At 48.4% G+C, this 23840-nt stretch overlaps 1 protein-coding gene across 3 annotated transcripts in view; it reads right to left on the bottom strand.

Annotated features, from left to right (window-relative positions):
* Positions 1 to 445: 445 nt before the first annotated feature.
* Positions 446 to 23840, bottom strand: part of LOC135822060 (mucin-5AC-like) — a 46232-nt gene continuing 22837 nt past the window's right edge. For all 3 annotated transcript variants that reach the window (XM_065334914.1, XM_065334913.1, XM_065334915.1), the window contains exons 9-21: positions 22939 to 23099; positions 22585 to 22641; positions 21745 to 21926; positions 21045 to 21120; positions 19803 to 19885; positions 18399 to 18528; positions 16311 to 16385; positions 15044 to 15136; positions 12273 to 12436; positions 10259 to 10576; positions 4293 to 4372; positions 2343 to 2447; positions 446 to 1847 (exon numbers count right to left, since the gene is read on the bottom strand). In XM_065334914.1, the coding sequence (XP_065190986.1) occupies positions 1594 to 1847; positions 2343 to 2447; positions 4293 to 4372; positions 10259 to 10576; positions 12273 to 12436; positions 15044 to 15136; positions 16311 to 16385; positions 18399 to 18528; positions 19803 to 19885; positions 21045 to 21120; positions 21745 to 21926; positions 22585 to 22641; positions 22939 to 23099 (1778 nt within the window). In that variant the 3' untranslated portion in view covers positions 446 to 1593. The remainder of the gene's footprint in view (positions 1848 to 2342; positions 2448 to 4292; positions 4373 to 10258; positions 10577 to 12272; positions 12437 to 15043; positions 15137 to 16310; positions 16386 to 18398; positions 18529 to 19802; positions 19886 to 21044; positions 21121 to 21744; positions 21927 to 22584; positions 22642 to 22938; positions 23100 to 23840) is intronic.

Here is a 23840-nt window from a genome sequence, read left to right as displayed (position 1 = left end):
AAGACTACCCGGCGCTGCTGTACCTACACTTGCAACACATGAAAGACACTATGGTCGGTCCTATGGTCGGTCCTGAACGAACTACTTGGATCATGATGAACAAGTAAGGCCCTCATTCTGCATATGTGACTCACTATGAATGTGACCCAGTATGAACCAGGGAGTAGTAATATACCAGTATTTTACCACTCCCTGGTATGAATATCATCAGTACTGACTGGCAGCACTGGCCAATGCAATTTGTTTGCATGAACAAAATATGGATGGGTGCTGGCCGGTGCGGAAATGTGCTGTACATTCAAGCACAACTGGCATTGTGCATGCAAGCAACTGGCTGCCTTGAAGCACACAGACAAACAACACAACGCAATTCAAGCACGACTGGCATTGTGCATGCAAGCAACTGGCTGCCTTGAAGCACACAGACAAACAACACAACGCAATGTACACCGTATCGGCCTTCGTTGTCGGTTCAACAGTATTCAAACTGCGTGCACATGATAGGTACAGGACAGAATAGCACCTGTACGATGCTCAACGATCACAACACTGAACACCAACATGACTGACACACATCGTACTACATTTCAAAAGTAGCAGCATAAATTAAATCGAAAGAAAATTACTTCGGAGGATAGAAAGGAACAAGATCACCAGAAACTCACTCAAAGCTGCATGCCGCCTCTGATCCTGAGCACTGAATTCTCCGTCGGCTGTAGACCCAGGGCCAGTGCATCAGTGTTAGTGTTGGCAGTGTATCGCCGTATCGGGCTGTGTCAGTGCATGCAGTGCAGGCCATGACTCGGAGTACACTGTGTCAATAGTATTGCCCTGCGAATATGTACACGTGAGCCGCTAGAAATGCGCCGGAGAGATACAGTGCATGGCTGGGCACTAAGGCACTGAAGCAGCAACGCCAGCTTCTTGTAGACACAGTAGTTGTAGCCAGTTGTACAGTTGTACTCCCTCAGCGGCTTGCTACACTTACTTTCTTCTGTTCGCTACGCATATAGCATGCTAGCAGTTACTAAGCAGTACGAGTACTGCTAGCAGAAATTGTAGCCAAAAGATTCCAACGCAAACTGTACACAAAATACATTATGGGAAAAGAAACCAGCGGACTCACGCTGGACAAAACAAAAGAAGAAGAAACTGTAAAAAGTAGCCGAGTAAGCAGTGATGTAGGCGCCGGGCCTTGCCTCAACAATATTATCAATCCAAGTAAGTGTCTGGTGGAAGAGCAGAGAAATCAGCATGCTTATCCAATGCACGTTGGCCATACCCGGTCAAAAGGTGTCACTCATAGAAATAGGAGGTTCACGATCGCGATCCATTGGCGGGTGAATAAAACCACGCTAAGCCGGCAGGTCTGGTCTGCCAGCATGCATAATGTCTGCTGACAGCCCATCTCAGTTTAGAGTCTTCTATGATTGGCTATGGTCACATGTTGATGTAGATAGATGCACAATGTAGATACTGACATGCTGGCTTTAGCATAGCAGATGCTTACTACAGTCTCAACATACACATGCACTGGTAACGGTATGTCGGTCAACGGCTCACTGAGAGTGTGCTTGTAGGCACTTACAGCCATTACTGCTTCTCAGCTCCCGCAGAGTTGAGTCGGACCAGGATAGAGTTTCGGAATTTCCCTGGGCTTCTTGTGGGCTTGTTGACGGGCTTCTCAGGCTTGATTGGTGTCAGCTTGTCTCCTTTCTCCGCTTTCTGCATGTGATACTGATGACGCATGTTGCGGAATCGAGTGTGCTCGTTCTGAATTTCCTTGCAGTGTGTCGATGGAAACCAGCCGACAAATCCGTCTCTCATCCGTTCTCCTTCATACCAACCTGAGTGACACACACACACACACACACACACACACACACACACACACACACACACACACACACACACACACACACACACACACACACACACACACACACGGCCAGAGCGCCATGACAGAGAGCAACACAGCGACGTGTTATGCATGTTGTGTCATTACATCTCTGACACATCACATCCATTACCTGACCTATGGATGATCCCTGCAGGACTATCCATGGTCATGCAAGCCGCACACGCAGGACTATGCATGTCATCCACCCCCAAACACCCACAGTCATGCAAGCCCATCCACTGCATGACCATCCACTGCAAGCCCATCCACTGCATGCCCATCCAATGCATGACCATCCACTGCATGACCATCCACTGCATGTCCATCCACTGCATGTCCATCCACTGCAAGCCCATCCACTGCATGACCATCCACTGCATGACCATCCACTGCATGACCATCCACTTGCACACATTGAACAGACACTGAGAAGTCGACTCACCATCTGCCATCTTGCGCAACACCTTAATGACTTCACCGGCGGACAAGTTGAGTTCATCCGGCTGACGCGACGCATACGGGTATGTGACTTTCACCTGCGGACAATCTGAGACACATGAGGAGGTGCACCAAGAGAACAGCTGACAATCTGAGACACATGAGGAGGTGCACCAAGAGAACAGCTGCTATTGGCATGGCAATCTTATTCACTTACTCAGTATACAGGCAAAGATGTTGGGAGGAGGTACCTAACACAGTGATGGAGAGCATGCCACAAGCAGTACTCGTACAGGCTGATGATAGGACAGATGCTGATCACATTAGAGCAACACACCGATGACTGTACAATTGTGACAAGCGAAACCTGGAACTATGTGTAGTAGTGAGGTTCTGCTCTACATTACGGGAACGCCACTCGAAGAATCCCGGAAACACTCTTCGCATTCACGTTTCAAACGATTTGCGTAATCTACCAGCTTTTCCGCTGGTCTCTGGTTGCAATCGCGAAATTGAAAAGAAGAAGTCATCGTGGAACGCTCCACTCTGTAATATCCATTCAGTAGGTCACAAATCTGCTCGAAGGTCTTGTCCGATATTGACTCCGGCAGACAGAGGTTCCGCAAAGTGGAGTAGACGTCTTTCGACAGTGAAGAGATTAGATGTGCAATCATCTTCTTACGTACGCGTTCTTTCTCCGATGAGTTTGCACTGGCTGAAACAACACCGATGTCATTTGCGAGAAAAATAAAACTCAAGCCGTTCCCGGTACTCCGCAAAGTCCCCGCCAGAAAACTGCTCCAGGGTGGCCTTCCCTGAAGAGGCCATGGTTTACCAAATTCTCGCAAGCCCTCAACTAAACAAATTATCTCAAAACAAAATTTTCATCTTCGTCGCCATTTGTTGTGTATCCACGTACACCCTACATGCAGTCTCACACGCAGCTCACCAGAGTCAACCAGCCGGCATGGATACATGTAGAGTAAGACCATGATTCAGAGCATGCGCAATGAGTATATACAAATGCATACAGAGTACATAATATATTACATCAGAGTGCATATATAACAGTAACGTAAAGGGAATTTGTCCTACTCTACGTTCACGCGGAGAAATTAACTATGTGCAATGTATGCTGGGAATTTCCCCTTCCGAATTTGGCAGTTTTCTGCGTGTATTTGAATGATACCCAGCAGATCCGTCCGCATTTTCCTTGCGTGCGCCCCAACGTAGCGAACCTCATGTATGCGTATACAGTCGTCCCTCTCCAATCCAGCACTTTATAAACCAGCACCCTCGATAAACCAGCACAATTTTAAGTAGCCAAAATGTCCTCTTCATGCACATTACAGCAGTCAATCAGATTTGTTAATCCAGCACCCTCCCTAATCCAGCAGATTTTCCGTGGCACAGATGGTGCCGGATTATAGAGGGACCACTGTACATCTGGACCCAAAACACGCGAAGCTGTAGACTCTAACCAAGACACCTGCGCTCTACGTGATTTCTCTACGTTTCATGTACGTTTCTTGTATAGCAGAACCTGACTAGTGGCAACACTGAACGCCCTTCAAGTTTGATGGCCTCGTCTCTCTCTCTCTCTCTCTCTCTCTCTCTCTCTCTCTCTCTCTCTCTCTCTCTCTCTCTCTCTCTCTCTCTCTCTCTCTCTCTCTCTCTCTCTCTCTCTCTCTCTCTCTCTCTCTCTCTCTCTCTCTCTCTCTCTCTCTCTCTCTCTCTCTCCGTCCGTCCATCTTCTCTTGTACATGAGGTCATCAATCAGTTTGCACCTCCACAAGTGTACACCAGTTGTAATTTCACTTGCCACAACTGCATTAACGAAAACATGACCATACTTTGTATAGTCTCAGAAGAATAAGAAAGAGCCGTACATTGCAGCAGCCATCACAAAACAGCTGTAGAGATGATGTTCAGTTCAGTGCATGGCAAGCCTTACCCCATTCACCATAAATGGTCTCCCCATCCGTTGTGGGCTGAGGTGGATTTACAGCATTCAACCACCGGTACTTCTCGGATCTGAAGCAAAAACAACACACGTGCACACACACGCATACATACACACACGCACACATACACACGCATACATGCACGTACACACATATGCACACACCCGCACGCACGCGCGCGCGCGCACACACACACACACACATATGTATTCACATAAACACACAAACACACATACACTCAATATAATAATTATATAGGGGGTTGCCAGAATTGCGCACAAGTACATGTAAGTGAAGCAGGATGACTCAGAAAACTGATTTGGAACAGGACCACGCCTGCACGGTTTACAGTACAGTCGTGTGTCACTTATCCGGCATTCAGTCATCTGACATTCCGGTTATCCGACAGCGTGCTGGCTGCTCAAGTTTTCCAATGTGTTCCATGCAAGCCGTGTTAATACCCTGAACATTGCCTGATTGTTATAGAGTGGGTTCATATTGATGTGCAAAATTAATAAACACGAGTGCTGGATACGAAAATGCACAAAAATAAAGGTAGATGTACATGGACATGTGCGACCATGCCTAATAATCTTGTTGATGTGTGGATTGCTTGGTGATACTTAAGCTTCTGTTGTCTGGAATAGTAATGTAACGAACAATGCCCGGTTCCGAGGGTGTTGGATAATTGACACGCTACTGTACTACTTGCCTGGAACAGTTATCGCACACATTGCATCTTGTCGTTCCCGCGCAAAAACAGCATATCATTAAAGAACCTATGCTATAGGCTATGGAACATAATGAGAATGGCCGGTGTTTCGGGGTAAACAAGTTAGTTGTTTACGACAGGATTATATTCTCACTTGGCCATTGTAGGCAAATCATAAGAACGCCGACATCTAAAGGATCCTGCATGAAAGTAGGCAGCTGCGAGATGCGTATCTCGCGCATGCTCTTGCATGGCTACGTAATGCATTACATCATAATACAACATCCCCTTCGTCATAAAGGAGTTTAACAACCTACATAACATACCGTACGTATATGACGGTGTGTTCACAATATAGAACATAACATCCAACAATAGCTCTATGTACAAGGTAACAATCATGAATGGCACACGACGGCGTGCTAACAATACAGAGACATAGTATCCAACAATAGCTCTATGTACAATATAACAATGGCACCTCAGCTACTGTGACATAAGCGAACAGGTCCATGAGGCCTCTCTGGCCCTACACATCCAGGATTGACCTGGGTGCGACTGCGCGGCCAGACCGTGTTCGATACAGCTGGGTGGCAGGTTCAGCAGGCTGGCTGATGTCACACGGTGACGGCGGCTGAGACTGGCTAACGTCGCTCCACGGAGACGGCACGTCACTCGGCGGCTGAGGCTCGCCAATGTCGCTGCGCGTCGACGGCTGAGGGCCTGCGAGACTGGCATCCGGCGGGAAGTGGACCCGCCTCTCTCTGAGGTGGGTACGGTTGCGCCGCACTTCTGTCCCATGGTCAGGCTGCACCATGTATGACCGTGGGCCGTTGACAGACTGGGTTACGATACCAGGTTCCCACAGGTGCGTGGTCGGGCTGCGGATGCCGACGTGCTGACCAGGAACTAGGGGGCGGAGAGACTGCGCTCGCTGGGCATGGTGTACTTTCTGCTGGTCCTGCCGTTCCTCGAGCTTCTGTCGGATGGCCTCGTCCCGAGTGTCGCGCTGGTGTTTGCGAGGCAGGTTGTCCTGTACCTGACGACCAAACAGCATCTCGGCCGGCGACGGTAAGCCCTGGCACACTGGGGTGGCGCGAATGCACAGCAGTGCTAAGTGCGGGTCGGTCCCGCTCTCCCTTGCCTTCTCGAGAGCTCTCTTAGCGATCTTGACTTGCGATTCGATAAACCCGTTACTCTGCGGGTGATGTGGCGACGACGTACTGTGGCGGAATCCATATTCGGCAGCAAACTCCGCGAACAGATGGCTGCTGTATTGCGGCCCGTTGTCCGACTTCAGCACGGCTGGGATGCCGTGCTCACCGAAAATCTCCTTGAGGTGCTGGATGATGGCCCTGCTGGTCGCTTGGCCGGCAGGCAGCTTCCGGGTGATAAAGTACTTGGAGTAGTAGTCGGCGGCAATGAGGTATTCTGACCCGCCGAGGTAGAACAGGTCCGTGCCTAAGGTGTGCCATGCCCTTGGCGGAATATCGGGCTGCACCAGTGGTTCCTTGGCTTGACTGCTCTGGTGGCGCTGGCACGTCGTGCAAGATGAGACAGTTGCTTCGATATCCTTGTTGATGTCCTTCCAGAAGACGGACGTTCTGGCTCGCAGCTTGGTCTTCTCTATGCCTTGGTGGCTGGCGTGCAGCTTGCCGAGGATTTCCCCCCTCATTAGGGAGGTTTAGTCCCACGTAATCCGTGGGTACTTTACGTGTGTGTACCACGTGATACTCAGTGACCCACGTACAGACGTTTTCTGATTCACGACATACCGTGTATGGAGGCTCACCCACGTTCCGCCAGAACGTGGGTGAAAATCAGAATGGAGCGCATTGTGCGAGCTGTGAGGGTGCTCAGCTGAAGAAGTTTCCGAAGCACGAAATCAAAATATTGGATGAGCTTCTTAGGCCGGGGTAGCTTCGTCTTTGACCAGGTTTTGGCCTTTAGCTTCATGCTTTTGTTCGTTCCGTGTGACTAAACACAACATTGCAACGTGGGTGCCCTTCATCCACTTTACGTGGATCACCCACGTACGCGTTTCCGTTACGTGGGAACTAAACCTCCCTATTGGCGGGGGAATCAGGACGCGACTGCTCTTCAGGATGAGACCGTCCTCGGTGCTCATCTCATCGCGGAAATTCCAGTACGGGAGCAGAATTGCCGGCACCGCGCTCCTCTCCGATGGCCAGCCACTGAAGATCATCTCCTTCAGTGCTGACATCTCGGCGTCTTTAGCCGACTCCTCGCGGATCCTCGTCATCGCTGCATCGCTGAATTGCGGGAACACGGCGTGTACACTGACGTCGAGGTCCTCAATTGGCTCTGTTTCCTCTGGCGACAGCCGGGATAGCGCGTCTGCGATCGGAATGTCCTTTCCGGGGCGGTACTTGATGGTCATGTCGTACGGCTGCAGCTTCAGCAGCATGCGCTGTAGACGCGGCGGGGCTGCGCGGAGGTGCTTGAGCTTGATTGACTCCAGCGGCTTGTGGTCGGATTCTACTGTGAATGACTGACCGAATAGGTAGGTGTGGAATCTTTCACACCCGTATACGACAGCTAAGAGCTCACGCTCAATATTGGCGTAGCGAGACTCTGTCTCGGTAAGCTTCTTGCTGGCGAATGCAACAGGCTTGTCGTCCTGCAGCAGAGTGGCGCCGAGACCTTTCATGGAAGCGTCGACTTGTAGTGTTGTTGCCTTGCCTGGGTCAAAGTAACTGAGCGTTACTTCTGTCGAAATGGCGGCCTTGACCTTGTCGAAGGTGCGCTGGTGGCTGTCTGTCCAGGCGAACGGTGTATCTGGCTTGGTCAGCTCACGCAGGTGCGCGGTCAGTGTACTGGCATTCGGTATGAACGGGCTCATGTACGTGACTAGCCCGAGGAACGTCTGGAGCTCGTCCTCGTTCTCGGGGTGCTCCATCTGCTTCAGCGCTGAGACCTTCTTCGGGTCGGGCTGTATTCCGTCAGCGCTGCAGATGATGCCGAAGAACTTGATCTTGTCCTCTTTGATGCGGCATTTGTCTGGGTTCAACTTGAGACCAGATTGTTCGCAGCGAACCATCATCTGGTGCATGTTGAGATAATGGTCCTCGTCTGACGTCCCGTATGTGACGATGTCGTCTGCGATGCCGGTGACGCCTGAGCACCCTTCGAACGTCTGGTCGATCCTTGCTTGGAAGACATTTTGCGACATCTTGAGGCCGAATGGCATGCGAAGGAATCTGTAGCGCCCGAATGGTGTGCTGAAGGTGGTGAGGTAACTGGATTCGTCGTCGAGCTCCACATTCCAGTACCCACATTTGACGTCGACGATCGAGAACACTTTGGCACCTCTCAACTTCGGGGTGATCTCCTCAATGGTGGAGACCACGTGGTGCTCTCGCAGGATGGCGTGATTGAGGTCCTTGGGGTCTAGGCACAGGCGTAGCTTGCCATTGTCTTTGAGGCGGAACACGAGGCTGTTCACCCACGCTGTTGGTTCGCCTTCCTGGATCTTGGTGATGATGCCGTTCTGGATCATGTCCTCCAGCTCCGTCTTGATCTCGTCTCTCAGTGCGATGGCGTGGAGGTGGCGTGGAGGGTGTACAACCAGGACGACATTGGGGTCCACCGTGATGTGGTACTTGCCTGGGAATTTCCCAATGCCATCGAAGCACTTCGGGTATTGCTTCATCAGGTCGTCCTTGTCTCGGATGCTCGCTGGCTTCTCCTGGACAGTGCAGTTCAGCGTGACTAACTGCAGGGCTGTCGCTGTCGGGAGACCGATGATAGCAGTGCCTGGGCAGTCCGTGATGTAGAAGTCAGCGAGTTGACTCTTGCCATCGTAAGAGCACGGAATAGGACGGGTTCCGCATTGCTTTATCTTGGATCCGCCGTACGCTGTGAGGGTGGTACTTGACGGCTTCACGGACTTCGGCTTTGGGTATCCGTTTGGTCCGACGTGCTGGGGGAACATTTGGCAGAACACTCTCAGCGGCAATATATTGCCCTGGGCGCCCGTATCCACCTTGGCTCTCAAGGTGGCCGGTCTGTTGGTGTTGTCCAGGCTGACATTGAGGGTCACGAACACCTCTCGCTCTAGTGGCGGTTGGTGACGCTCGACGCTGTCGATGATGACGGCGTCGAAATGCAGTGCGTCGAAGCGTCTCCGTGGGCTGGGGCTCCTCTGGGGGTAGCGCTCCCGCGGGCTGGGGCTCCTCTGGCGCCAGCGTCCGCGTTGCTGGCCCCTTCCATGTGCCTCGTCTCTCCCCTGCGAACGGCATACGTTTGCCCAGTGATTCGCCTTCCCGCATTTGTTGCAGGTGGAGCCGTGCGCTGGGCACTTGCTTGGGTGGTGGGTTCGTCCACATTTGCCGCAGTCTGCGTGTCCCACAGATTTGGAAATGGCGTGAACCGTTTCAGGTAGACGGCTGCTGCTGGTGGCGGTGGACAGCTGCTCCATGTGGCGCTGTGTTGCTTCATACGTACGGGCCTTGTCAAGCGCTTCGTCCAGAGTCAAATCACTACCACCCTCCAGCAGGCGTTCTTGCACTTCCGAGTGCTTCGTCCCCACGATTAGCTGTTCTATCAGGCGATCGTTAGTCTCCTGAGCGTCCCTGAACTTGCACTTGGACGTCTTCTTCTTACACCTCGCAAAGAAATCATCTACAGACTCGTCGGGTTGCTGGCGGTATTTCTGAAGCTCAAACCGAGCCAGTCGTGCATTTACCCGTGGCTGCAAATGCTTATTAAATTTCTTGAAGACGGCAGCTACTTTGGATTTGTCGCTTGCATTATCCCACTCGAAACTATTGAAAGCATCAACACCAGTTCTCCCGATCCATAGCATGACATAGGCGACCTTTTCCTTGTCGGACTTGTCGGAAAAGGGCCCTTGGAAAACTAGAAGGCAGTATTGTTGGAACCGCTCGAATTCGTCAGGTAAATCTGCGGCTTGCCAATCCATCGATGGCGGGGTAAATCCGGCTGCTTCTGCCATTTTACCTCTTGCGCCGGTGGCGCTACTGCGACAATTCTAGGGCGTTTATTTAGTTTACTTCTGACACCATGTTTCGGGGTAAACAAGTTAGTTGTTTACGACAGGATTATATTCTCACTTGGCCATTGTAGGCAAATCATAAGAACGCCGACATCTAAAGGATCCTGCATGAAAGTAGGCAGCTGCGAGATGCGTATCTCGCGCATGCTCTTGCATGGCTACGTAATGCATTACATCATAATACAACAGCCGGGGTGCACACTTACTGACTCTGAGCAACAAGAAGAAAGACAGCGTTCTTCTGGTGGGCATTCTCCAGGAGTACCAGTTTCATTGCATTCTGTGCGCCAGCAGCCGATACTACTGTTGTGACATCATAGCTGTCCTGTTTGGAGAGCTGTGGACTGAGTGCTGGGTGAACAGCGGCGTAGTGAACACCGTGTGCTGAGCTGCCAGACTGTGGCGTCTGCGCTGCTGCTGCTCCTGGTGCATCAGGCAAGTCTTCCAGCTCCACTGCACTGCGCCATGCATAGTCTAACACAGTGTAGCCAGGACTGCTGTCACTTGAAGTCAAGCCCAATGCACTGCATTGCCGCACAGGACAGCATTATCAACAACACACACATTACCACTGCATTGCCGCACAGGACAGCATTATCAACAAACACACATTACCAATAATATGAAAGCAATCAGTCGACCAGTCCTTAGGGTAATGAAAAAGCATCAATATGCACAACACAAGGCATGTATAAGAGGGGAAGTGCTTGCGCTTGTGATCCAGCAGACGCTTTTGTATCCCTAAATGACCACAAAATGACTCAAGTCAAGCCCAGGTTTCTATACCATTCATACCCAGTAAGAAGGTCTGCATTCTATGACCTACCCCTCTCCCCTGCAGTACAGTCGACCCCACTTATAACGAACTCGCATATAGCAACTTTCGTGATATACTATAATAGCGAACCATTGTCCATGTCCCTGTCTGAACCCATACAAAATTGACCCTTTAATAGGCCGTTATAGTGAACAATTTTTGTTTATATAAACGAACCAAAATCTGGTAGGGCTGCATGTAAACCAAGTGCAGTTATACTGTTATGGGGCACATGTCAGTCATGACTTGCTACTTGTATAGTGTCAGTGTATTTCTGTTATAACGGACTTTGGCTATAAAGAACTAATTCTCCTGCACAGAACACGACTGTTCACGTGCAGGCACTTATCAATATGGCGTCGTTCGGTGCGATTTATGTAACATTGTGCGAATAGTACAAATACGCGATGAGTTTACGTTTTTGCAAGAAACTCATGTCGATCCTCGCGTGGTTCCACGATTTGGGACGCGAAACCAAGAGAAAGGTTTTGAAAGCGCTCGAGCGAGATACTCGACTTTTCGGCAATTTGAGAGAGAAAGAGGGTGGAAAGGCGTCCTGGCCTGCCCAGTTAGCTGTCTTTCCGCTTCAAACTTGCTCGAAGTACTCCTGGCAGTCTGGAGATTGATCTCGCCAGTGATTGTCAGCCTCTGCTTGGCGTGCTCGCGTGTACAACATTCAAGTTAGACATTTCGTAATCGTTCAACGCACAATAGGGTAGATATCACAATTTCAAGCTCACTTGGCCGGCTGCTGTCTTCTTATATAATATCCCACATGCCGACTAAGCAATTTACAGCAGGAAGCAGCCTTCTACACTCAACAGCAACTAAAGGGCCACACCATTTTGTCTTCCAAATCAAGAGAAAACAGGCTCCTGACTCGTCGCGCGTATTTAGAAGTTCACGCGCGTATTCTAATGACACTTGGGGAAGACAACCAGAGGATAGTCCTCTACCTGGGAAAAAATCGATCTAAGCTGGGAAAAAATCGGGAAGGGCTTCTCGGAGCCGAGTTTGTCAGCGACGACACAAGGCGTATTCCAGAACGAAGCCAAAGTCGCACGACACAGAACAAATGTTTCTTGAAGGAAAGGCAGTCATGGGAGGTACGAGCGGAAAGCTTGAAACAAGACGCAGATGATCAGCGTGTTCCCCGGGCTGTCCGGGCTGACTAGTCTCCAATATCCAGGGGAAACCATGGCCTACTCGTGTTCTGACGATTTGAAAATTCAAATTTTCTTCCCATTGAAGCCCAATCGAGACTTTCGGCGGCCATAATGTTAAGTGGCGTGAAATCGCACAAAAAAACAGCCGTGAGTAGTGGTCAGTGGCGTGTCCAGGATTTGGTGTTCGTCATGAGTCGACTGTACGCTGTAGTAAATGAGACAGGCATAGCAACATACCCAGTCTTCTTCTTGGCAAGAATGATCAGGTCATTGAACAGGAAGAGGTGGAAGCTCTGTCGCTGGACACGAGCACCTTTGCGAATCACAGCCTTTTCCACGGACAGCAGTGACAGCTCTCCGCTTCTCACCAGCCATCTTGATGAAGAGACAAGGCCCAATTGCTACAGAGGCACAACAAAGGGGCACAAAAAGGTGGGAAAGGTAATACATTATGATTGTACTGATCCTCTATCGCATGGCATATCTGCAGTGATAGCACATTCTAAAAAAGGAGATGAGGGAGGTGAGAGGATGACTATGATTTACGTCAAGGTAAGATCCCGTCCCGTCAATATACCAGGTCAGCAGTCTAGGAAGCCTTGGAATGTAGCTTGTGCTCGGCTCCATGGCGCTTACCTTCCCCTCTTTGGAATTAGCACTAATATCCATGAACTTTCCAAGTTTGAAGGCCGTTGGTTAGCGCTATCAAGCAGTGATGAGCTGACTTTCATGCCGTGGAATGTCTCCGTACTCTTTGTCAGTTTTGTGCTAGATTGTGCACATCAGTTTGACTGTTCAAAATCTGGTTTAGTTGGTGGACTCCATCACATAACTTGTGCCCACATTTTGCATGTTACAATTTTTCCTTGGCTCACCATCTAGTTCTTATTTATTTTTTTATACATTTTTTTGCCATTCTCCTTCTGTACGCCATACACATCAGTGCAGCTCTCCTGTAGAGTTCACTTGGTACACTAACGTCAGTCGCTGGTCACGTAACACAGGTGGTCGCTTATTTTGGTGCAGTTTCTAGGCAGAACTGGTGGTGAATGGAAAAAACGGTCGTTAAAATAAGGTCACAGTCGCTAATACCAAGAGTACATAAACCAGAGTGTGCAACTCGGGATGGTTCCTGTGGGAGCGTGATTCGTGCAGTATGTCATTTCTGACGGCATGGTAAGCCACAGGTACGGTGAAAAGTTGCATAACAAGTCACAGTGGTGCAGGGCACTGAGTTTGTCCTGATTTCAGTTTTTTGATACGGATAGCATGGTGAATTTACTTGCCAGCGGATGTACATGTCGTACGCAGTCACACAAAAACACCAAAATCCTAAAACAGGACGTCTTAATCATGCAAATCATGCAAACTTGGCTGTGAAACACGAAAATTTGAGCTGTACGCAAGTCGCAGCTTGGCTGACCTCATCAGGGTGATATAGTGCACGAACTGCGCTGTTTCAAATCTGATATGCACAGTTACACACTCTGGTTTATGTACTCTTGCTAATACCAGAGGTTGGTTTATGTACTCTTGCTAATACCAGTACAGAGGTGGTCGCTTTTAACCGGCAGGTTTTACTGTACATGTAGTACGGTCTGGTACGGTGCAGCAGCATGTGAGCACACTGACCGTTTCCCTGCGCTTCAGTCACCATCAATATGAGTTGTATCTCAAGACCACGTGTAGTGTTACAAGTACATGTGTGACCAGTGTTCTGAGTAGCAGACACCCTTTGCTCCTACTTGGTCCGCCCAGCTAAAATTGGCGCTTATCTTCTCACTTGGTTTTTTGGTGTTTTGCCTGTGCCACACGGCATTGAACCACCGATTCACCATCCGAACATGACCATTGACCATTGCATCCGACGCCATGGCAGCACAAACCATCACAGAAGTTGCGATCGGTTCGTTTGAGTCTTTTTGACGGAGCTGCCGCCGACGAACACTTCCGTCAGCGCAAGAAAACACTGCAACCTCCGCTCGAGTCCGTAAAATAGGTCAGGATGTTCGCATTTCAGAGCGATGGAGAATACAGTTTCTGTCTACTTCCAGCTGTCTGATGGCAAGGATTGTTTACCCCGGGGAGGTTTAGAAAAGCTGAAAAAGCGCTTCGCGAGCTTGAATTTCAGTGCTTGCACAGTACAGCGCCTAGTGAAGGGCTATCACCAGCAAATCGCTGACGAAGAAACTGCAGCTCATGTCGATGTCTCCAGTAAGTGAGACCAATCCGGCGGACACACTTTGAAGCTCACAGAGGACAGGGCAAAGGAGCTAATCAAAGGAAACACCAAGTCCTGAGAGAAACACTCGTGCAAAGGACTTTCAGGAAACTAGCCGAAAAGCCTGGTGCACGGCGTTGTAGGTGCAGTACGCACAGGTGCTACATCAAGCGCGGAAGCTATCACTGCGCTGCATGTACAAGCACCAGCGGCTCGCGTGGGTACGGGTGCTGATCAGCAAGTACGACAAGCGCAAGAGGCGATTTGAAAAAAGGACACTGATATGGCGTTGCCTTTTTGTCTCAAACAAAGTCGCATTATTGCGACGAACGGGGATAACACTTACAGTCAACATGCGGGCAGTCTCACTCAGCTTCTGATGGGAAGGTGACAAGCACGCACTGCCTTTGAGCGTGATTCGAGACGAGTAGAAGTGGAACAAGCTATGAAACGACCCGTGCAGCAGTTGTCCGGATCGTACGTTTTGAGCTCTTCCTCCAGCGACGATAGTGGCGAGGAGGATGTGTAACTTGCTTGAATTTTCGACTGAGTTGCTTACTGACATGTAAATAATCATGTATATAGTGCTTTGTGATCGTGGCTTGCTTCAAATATTAGTATTTCTTTCATGAGACAAGTTGGAAGATAAGCGCCAATTTTAACTGGGCGGACCAAGTAGTACCTGTATTATGCCCGGAAAAGAGAGGCTGGAGTGTGATAACAAGAAAAAGAGAGGGTGGAGTGTGATAACAAGGAGAAAATCCAGGTCAATAGTCAAAGAGCATACCTTCACTTTGCCAAAGTCAATCTTCGTATGCAAGTCGATGAGCTGCTCTGTTCGTTCCATGCTGCGGGCAGCTTCATTGCATCGCCTTACCAGCTGCAAGATAAAATGTACATTGACATTCACATGCACACATGTACAGACACACAGAGACACATATTCACACCACATAATGATATGCTCACATCATATGCCCACAGCATATGCTCACAGCATATACACACAGCATATATAACACAGCACATACACTGGCACAGCACATACACACAGCACATACACTGGCACAGCACATACACACAGCACATACACTGGCTGCGTTCGATTATGCACTTGAATAGATTCATGAATCCATTCGCATGCATTCAAGTCGTTCGATTTTCATGTCATGAGCCCTGGAATCGATTCGGAATCCATTCACCCTATTCACATGGGGTGATGTGAATAGTGTGAATCGATTCATGAATCGATTTGCGTGCATAATCGAACGCACTCACTGGCATAGCATACACACACAGCACATACACACACTGCATACACACACTGCATACACACACTGCATACACACACAGCACATATACACACTGCATGCATACACACACTGCATACACACACTGCATACACACACTGCATACACACACAGCACATATACACACTGCATGCATACACACACTGCATGCATACACAGCATACACACACTGCATACACACAAGCACCCGAATGCCGTAGGTCTATTTCTTTTTTTGTACTGGTCTGATTTATTCCACACTGCAACAAGATGCACATGGTTGTTTACACATGTGTCAATCCTCGCAACGCACCTTTCAGTATAACAAAATGATGAAGAGGATGTTTGCCAAATTCCCTTGACAGCACATGGAATTCCTCGCCTTTTTTCCTTGCTGCTCCACGACACATGCACTTGTTGCTGGTCAGATTAGTTTTCTCGTGTAGTGCCGCGGCATATGATTGTGATTGTACACCAATTATAGAACAAACCGTTTGGGTTTATAGTGTATCCGTGGTAATAGCAAAGTTAGACTTGAAAGTAGCGATGTACATGCATGCATTGCATGGGTACTTGGATAGCATGGGTACTTGGATAGTATGGGTATACGACTAGATGGAAAGTTGGTTACTCAGATACTAGTAGGCATGGAGGAGAAGGAAGTAACAATCACCCGCCCCGGCATACATTCAACACCGTGACGGGGGAGGGGAGGGGACAGTAGAACAATGAAGTAGCTACTAAAACGACCATGGATGACCATACCGCCTGAGTCAATTCCAGTGATTGCTGCGATGTCTCATAGTTCTTGTCTTCAGGCTGCATTCGGTCAATAATAGCCTGGCACATTAAGCAAACAACATGAACAGTTGTACACACGTTTAAGTGGAAATATAAACCAGTCTTGACGACCATCCTACAGAAATTTTACCTGCCAGCATTGGATAGCCATTACCGAATTCTGATGTATTCATCGTAGAGAAATGCTCCACATGATATATGCCCTAGCACACCAATCTAGTTAGACCCCAATCCGTTCAGCTTTCTTCCACTTACACACTGCAGACAGGACTCCTTTATCCCCATACACTGCCATGCACCCGAAGTGAAACCACCAAGCAAGACAGTAGCAAACGATATTATCCATGACTGAGTACAGGTAGAGCATCAGAAAGTGAAATAGGGATTCAAAGACAAGTGCTATGTCACAGACTCACAGGTAGCATGGACACGTGACAACGCTGACTTTGGGGTCCACTTGGATCTAGTTTTTGTATGGATCCATACACGTTTGGATGATTTCCCTTCACAGCAGGGTGATACATCCGCCTGCAGTGGCTGGACTGCGCACTCCCTGTCAGGGACCTACCCCTGCTACAGAAAGAACCAAACTTGCGTGCGACACGAGGAGCCTACCCACCCCATACTGCACTTCACTATGCGGGGCAGAATGAACCCAGACTGAGGTCTTATTCTGTCGGCACTGTTTCTGATGACATGACTTTCAAGCCCTATCGTTCTGAAGAAATTGTATACACTCGGATGCCTGCATACACAGGCAGGCTGGTTTGTAGTGTGCCCTGATTAACCCTTTCAGGGTCACGGTGCATTTACTACGTCTGGGCACTGAAATTCAGTGCATCAGTACAATTGTGGAGATTAGGGGTGAAACGATTAGTTCGAATATTCGAGTATTCGTTCGAAAATTTCAAACGAGCGAGTATTCGAAATTTTGCACTCGATCGTTTTTTTTTTTTTTTTTTTTTTTTTTTTTTAGTATTGGCATTGTATTTTTCAAAAACTTTTGTTGTACGGCTGGTCCACTGGTATGCATGCGTTATGCATGGCTTTGAGTCAGTATTTTAAGACTTGGACGATGCGATCACCATGGCAAGTAACGTTCTGAGATATGAAAGTACTGATGAAAATCGTTACTTTACACTCTGTACAAGACGTTGGCGACTTTTGTTCTATGTTCACAGATAATTTCTTCCGAATTGGTCGAGAACTCGCAAATCTAGTGCTTTTGAATTTTGATAAAATACTCGAATAATCGGATACTCGATCGAATATTATGAACGAGTGATCGGTTGGTCAAAATAGATACTCGTTTCACCCCTAGTGGAGATAGCAGCAAACAAATTGTCACAGCATTTTTGTTTCTCGACGGATTTTCGCATGTCATGGCTTACTGGAAAGCTCCTTTCCGGCTCGTCATCTTCCACGTACTTTCAGAGCATACAGCACCTCAAGGACGCCCCTGGCCTCGCCAACAGTGTCCCTATCATGCTCCAGTTTGGCATCAAGACCACGCACAACTATTTCCTTTGGTTTGGGGCTCATACTCAACGTAGAACTACGATTCAAACTGCATCGATCGAAGTCGTGAGATTCAAGCGATTCAAACGATGTACTCATATGTCATGCTGCCTTTCGCACGTCATTGGGAAATCCCCTTGAATGACTTAAAAGTAAGTTGCAAAAAATCGCCAGACAGAAAGTAAGAAAAATGTTCAGATCAAAATCGCGCGTTTAATTTATCGCCGCTCGATCATTTGTTGAGCTATCGCCACACCGAAAACACCTCTGGAAAGCCCTTTCCAAGACCGTTCCAATGAGCTATAGATCTTGGCGATGGGATAATCCGTTCCAGAGTTATGGCTGTTTGTGCAGTGATCTATCAGTGTGTACGGTTCTGTTTCAGTTTGTTTTTACTCCAGCCTTGGATCCTCTTCGTTCTACAGCCATTCTTTTTGCATCGCCCGCGCTGCAATGGAATCAAGTGATTCTTTGATCAACTATGGCCGCTATAAGAGGCCCGAGAGAAATGTACGCATGTTCACAAAACCTCACCACTATCAAGAGTGGGAAACGGGTAATCCTCTGAGTTGGTAGAGTGAAGAATGACAGGAGTGGCAGGCCCTGGCACTTCTTGTCGTTTTCTAGTTGGGCGACGACTTCATTGAACCTTGGATTCCTTTCCCTGAGCAAAAGATGCAGACAAAATATCACAATTCAGTGAATTCACAATTTTGAAACCAGTGGAAATATAATCAGCGTGGGTTAACACCCCTTCTGTCGATTCCCTGAACACCCCAGTGATTACCGCCGGTGGCAGCCTCTCACAGGAGTTAATACCATAATATTATCTTACCAGTTACAACTTATAAGTCGACTCCCCATACTTGGGACCTCGACTTCCCGGTTCAGTCAATGGTGCTTACACCTCAGTTTGTAAGTTGACTACCCCCCCCCTTTTTTTAAGGTTGGTTTTAGGTCATCAAATGTCGACTTACCGTGACAGAACCGGTAACTATATACGGTAGTTTCCTTCCATCCACCTGTGTCACTGATGGTCAGGATCATAAGCACTTACATTCACAAACTTGTTCCAGCCTGCTCATGCCTAACATCTACATCTACATGTACATGTACACCGGCAGGGCACATGCAGTGAGCCTGATACACATACACGTTGTACAGATGTACGAAATCCTGTAGAATCTCGGAGAATCCCAAAGACCCGGTTGGGTGTTGAATGTGCAGGACCCTATCGTGTCTATTGCTATTTCCACTAAGAAATGGGCATTTCATATCAAACCTTTTTGCGGACAAAGATGTACTTGTAGCTAGTCATTACTTCTATCAAGAGTACATAGCCCCCCCCCCCTCCAAACACACCCCAGAGTGTGCAACGCCTGATTCAGCTCTGCATAGGGTCTTGGTCGAGCATAGTCACATCTTCTGATGTCATGCGTACACTCCACACCAGCGCAAGGCCGGTCTCGAGGCAGGGCATCGTTGTTTTTGATCCGAGAGTCCCCGCGGCTCCCCGGGTTCCCCTCAGATGTGTACGGCATTATGACGCAAAGACCAGATTACGCTCGACCAAGACCCTATGTAGAGCTGGATCAGGCGTTGCACACTCTGGGGGTCATGTACTCTTGCTTCTATCCAATGTGATGAAGCCAGAAAAGCGATTGTCTGCTACGTACTCATAATTTGGCTAAATTGGTCAAATACACATGTATAGTACACAATGAACACCCGCCCGGGCATGTACACATCCATACTCCTAGCAGAGAATTTTGTATATCTGTACAACGTGCATAAGGATTAATCCCCGGCAATCCCCGCACAACTGCAGCAGTGCCCCCCTATCAGCATGATCATGCAGGTGTTTTACAGACTGTGGGCCGCATCGGACAAGGACGCCGGCCATAGGCCGTGACTGGGGGGGTAGCATACATCACTTACTGCAATCGCTTCATTTCTCTCAGCTGATAGATCTGATTCTTACAGTAGGTTACATAGGGCTCAAAGAACTCTGCTTGCCTCACCTGTCAAGGAAAACACACACACACACACACACCACATACACACGCACACGCACACACACACACACACACACACACACACACACACACACACACACACACACACACACACACACACACACACACACACACACACACACACACACACACACACACATACACACACACACCACACACACACACACACACACACACACACACACACACACACACACACACACACACACATACACACACACACACACACACACACACACACACACACACACACACACACACACACACACACACCCCAAGCAGGCAAGAATTCAGCATCTTGACGCACAAAGACACACTGCTAGACTGACCAGGACTTGGTAGTGGTTCTGTGAATGCCGGGATTGCATATCCCAGCAGGGTGTCCAGAGCATGTACATGTGCTAGCGGTGTATTGCCTAGGACTAGTACATGTGCTAGCGGTGTATTGCCTAGGACTAGTACATCAGTGCTGCCTGATGGGATTGTAAAGCAACTCACTAGTAAAGTGACTACTTTAGTAGCACTGTCAAGTCCTGTACTGCTGTGTAAGTGACCAGTATACTGTGAGGAAATAAGACTGGGCAGGTGGCTGTATGCTACACGGTGCTGAAAGGATACAGAAAATGGCCTGGGGACATTAAGTTAACAGAATCATTCAACCAGTGTGTGTGTGTGTGGGGGGGGGGGGGTGTTCAAATCCCACTACTGCCACAACTGTAGTAGCTCTTGACTGAGGGCATTCACTGTGACAGACTTCAATCAACACAGACTGTCACTGTCACTGTACAACTAACACAGCGGCAATTGATTTGTTATATTCATAAAAGACCAAGGGAGTTGAAAATGAAAAAAATATGGAAGAAAATGTGACTGTCACGACCAGGACTAAACCGAGGCACCTTGACTTTAGAGGCCTGCGATGCTCTTCCACTATTAACGCCATGTGTGGTGTAGTCATCATCCCAGGCGTGAGATCGTTACACATTTACTTCAGACTCCAAAACGCATGCAGTCATGCTGTCCCAACGCTACAAAAAAAGTAACAAAAACATTTGGTGACACATCCCCTCTATCCGCTAGTGGAGGAAAAATGATACAAGCTAAACTGACCTACAGTGACATGATCTTGCATGCTACAACTCACAAAGTCATAGATGGTGTTGCAGACATTCTCAATACAAATCATCTGACTCTCGCAGTCCTTGAGCGCTTCCAAAAGCCTGAGGCACATTGATATACCATGAAGTAGGAGGACGTCATTATAAACAAGACACAAGACACATTGATGAATCCTTCGGAGCAAAACTATACGATTAGAGGTGATTCTTGCAGGACATCATTCCATCATTCACTAACCCGCAATACTGCAATACTGCAACTAGGAACGGCACGTGTCTAATAATCCAAACACACTGTGAAGCGAAAGTACATCAAACAACTCCCCGTGACACTGCTGTGTTGTGCAATCATGATGATCACATGATCATGTGCCTGCAGGGTTCTAGCCAGTAGTCAAATACTGTAGGTGCCTGCAGGGTTCTAGCCAGTAGCCAAATACTGTAGGTGCCTGCAGGGTTCTAGCCAGTAGTCAAATACTGTAGGTGCCTGCAGGGTTCTAGCCAGTAGCCAAATACTGTAGGTGCCTGCAGGGTTCTAGCCAGTAGTCAAATACTGTAGGAGAGCGGGCAAGGGAAACAGTTAACCCGTAGCCCATTTTATCAAATTTCCAAAATTGTCTTGCCATGCAAAATGCAAACCCCTGACTGGGGGGGGGGGGGGGGCGCTAGGGGCGCTATTGCCCCCCCCCCCTCCTTTGGCTAGAACCGTGATGTGTTGTTCCTTACCTAGAGCTTATCTCGTAGATGGTCTTGATGTTGGAAAACAGATGCTTGTAGCTATCTCTACTGAGAATGCGTCTATCAGCCGGTAGATCTGGCGAAAGCAGTGGGGAATCCATGAAGTGGTCAATCAGTATCTTTAGACTGCGGTTGTAGCTAATCTCTGACGTGATCACCTCAAAGTTGGCCTGGTAGAAGGAAAATGGAGAGGGAAAGAAGACGCAAAATTTGCTGCGTAACTCACCCGGGCAGACAGTTGTATCTGCCAGACTTTGGACCTCGTAGACTGCAACGAAAGGTTTGTAGCAAGACGTCAGGGCTCTGCTACAGACCCACGCATGCATATGAACCACTTTCACACCCATAGTGCTTCATAAACAGTGGTTGTTCACAGACAATCTTCGATGGCCCACGTTACACGTTGCTAACTGCCTATGCTATCATGGCGACGCCACCTGACGGGAATATTAACACCTGCCTATCACACAATACCGGCGAGTATAGCATACCATGCGACGTGCACGGTTCACCTATCATTACATGCACGTATGCACACACGCATACACACACAAACACAAAACACAAAACACACACATACAAACAAACACACACAGCACACACGTACACACACACACACGCACACACACACACACACACACACACACACACACACACACACACACACACACACACACAACACACACACACACACACACACACACACACACACACACACACACACACACACACACACACACACACACACACAAGCAATCATTACATATACTTTATCATTACGTAATCTGCACTTTTATCCTAGAGAAGACTCGGTAGGGCATGACATACCTCCTGAAGGTGGCGCTCATCATCCGAAATGTTCATGAGGATACCACTGTTACGCACCTGAACAACACATAACCACACACGCATGCCCAACACACGCACATGTGCACACACGTACACACACGCACGCACGCACACACACAGACACACACACACACACATATACGCACACACACGCACACGCACACACACACACACACACATAAGGGTCCGTCAAGTCAAACATGAACCCGACTCAAAAGCAAGGGTGTGCTTGACGGCAGGCTTCTTCCTTGCCAGACACAAATGAGAGTGGTGCAGCAGAGTATGCATGCCTATCATCGTCCCACATGACAATACATGTGTACATAACATTACCTTGACCTGCTCACACCACAGCATTCTCTTCTTTGTCTCACGGACACTCTCACGCAGCTTCTTGTCCAGTGCCAGTGGAGCAAGGCCCCTGACACACTCATACGTGGTTGAGTCAAGGCCCTGATAAATAGCGTTGTCATCATCTTCAAAGTCGTCTTCATCTGCAAAGAACAGCAATCGTACAGTTACACAATGTCATGCACATACCAGAACTTCTTGAAGATAACTTCACACGTTTGAAGAAAAAAACTTGATCTGAGTTCCGAATATGGCAGACCTTTATTACAAGATAGACTAAGAGGGATCTGGCTTTGGCAGGACAAATTTGAAATGCTCTGATAAATATTAAATACATGCATGCCAATATGACTGCAGTGTCTGCTCTAGGACTTCAAACAAACCGGGTACACTTGTACCTGGCATGACTCTTGCAACCAGGTTCAGAGCTGAGTGCGTTCAAATGCGGCTACAGCACGTACACCAGGGAGTCGTCAATATTTCACGACTCCTTGATGTACATGTATGAACAATGCACAGTTTACTGGACATTCTGTCTGCACCTGGGACTGCACATGCCCACTGCAGCCTGCCAGTGTCTCTCCCCCCCCCCCCCCCCCAATAGAGCTTAACACATTATGTCGTTGAAAAAAACAAACACTGATCATAATTATGTAATCGCACAGCCTCTATAAGCCTTATGCACATTGTACAGATGCACAGCCTCTATACGCCTTATGCACGTTGTACAGATGCACAGCCTCTATAAGCCTTATGCACGTTGTACAGATGCACCGCCTCTATAAGCCTTATGCACGTTGTACAGATGCACAGCCTCTATAAGCCTTATGCACGTTGTACAGATGCACAGCCTCTATAAGCCTTATGCACGTTGTACAGATGCA

The sequence above is a fragment of the Sycon ciliatum genome, chromosome 1, assembly GCF_964019385.1.
Source record: "Sycon ciliatum chromosome 1, ocSycCili1.1, whole genome shotgun sequence".
Lineage (NCBI taxonomy): Eukaryota > Metazoa > Porifera > Calcarea > Leucosolenida > Sycettidae > Sycon > Sycon ciliatum.
This window is presented reverse-complemented; position numbering and strand designations above follow the sequence as displayed.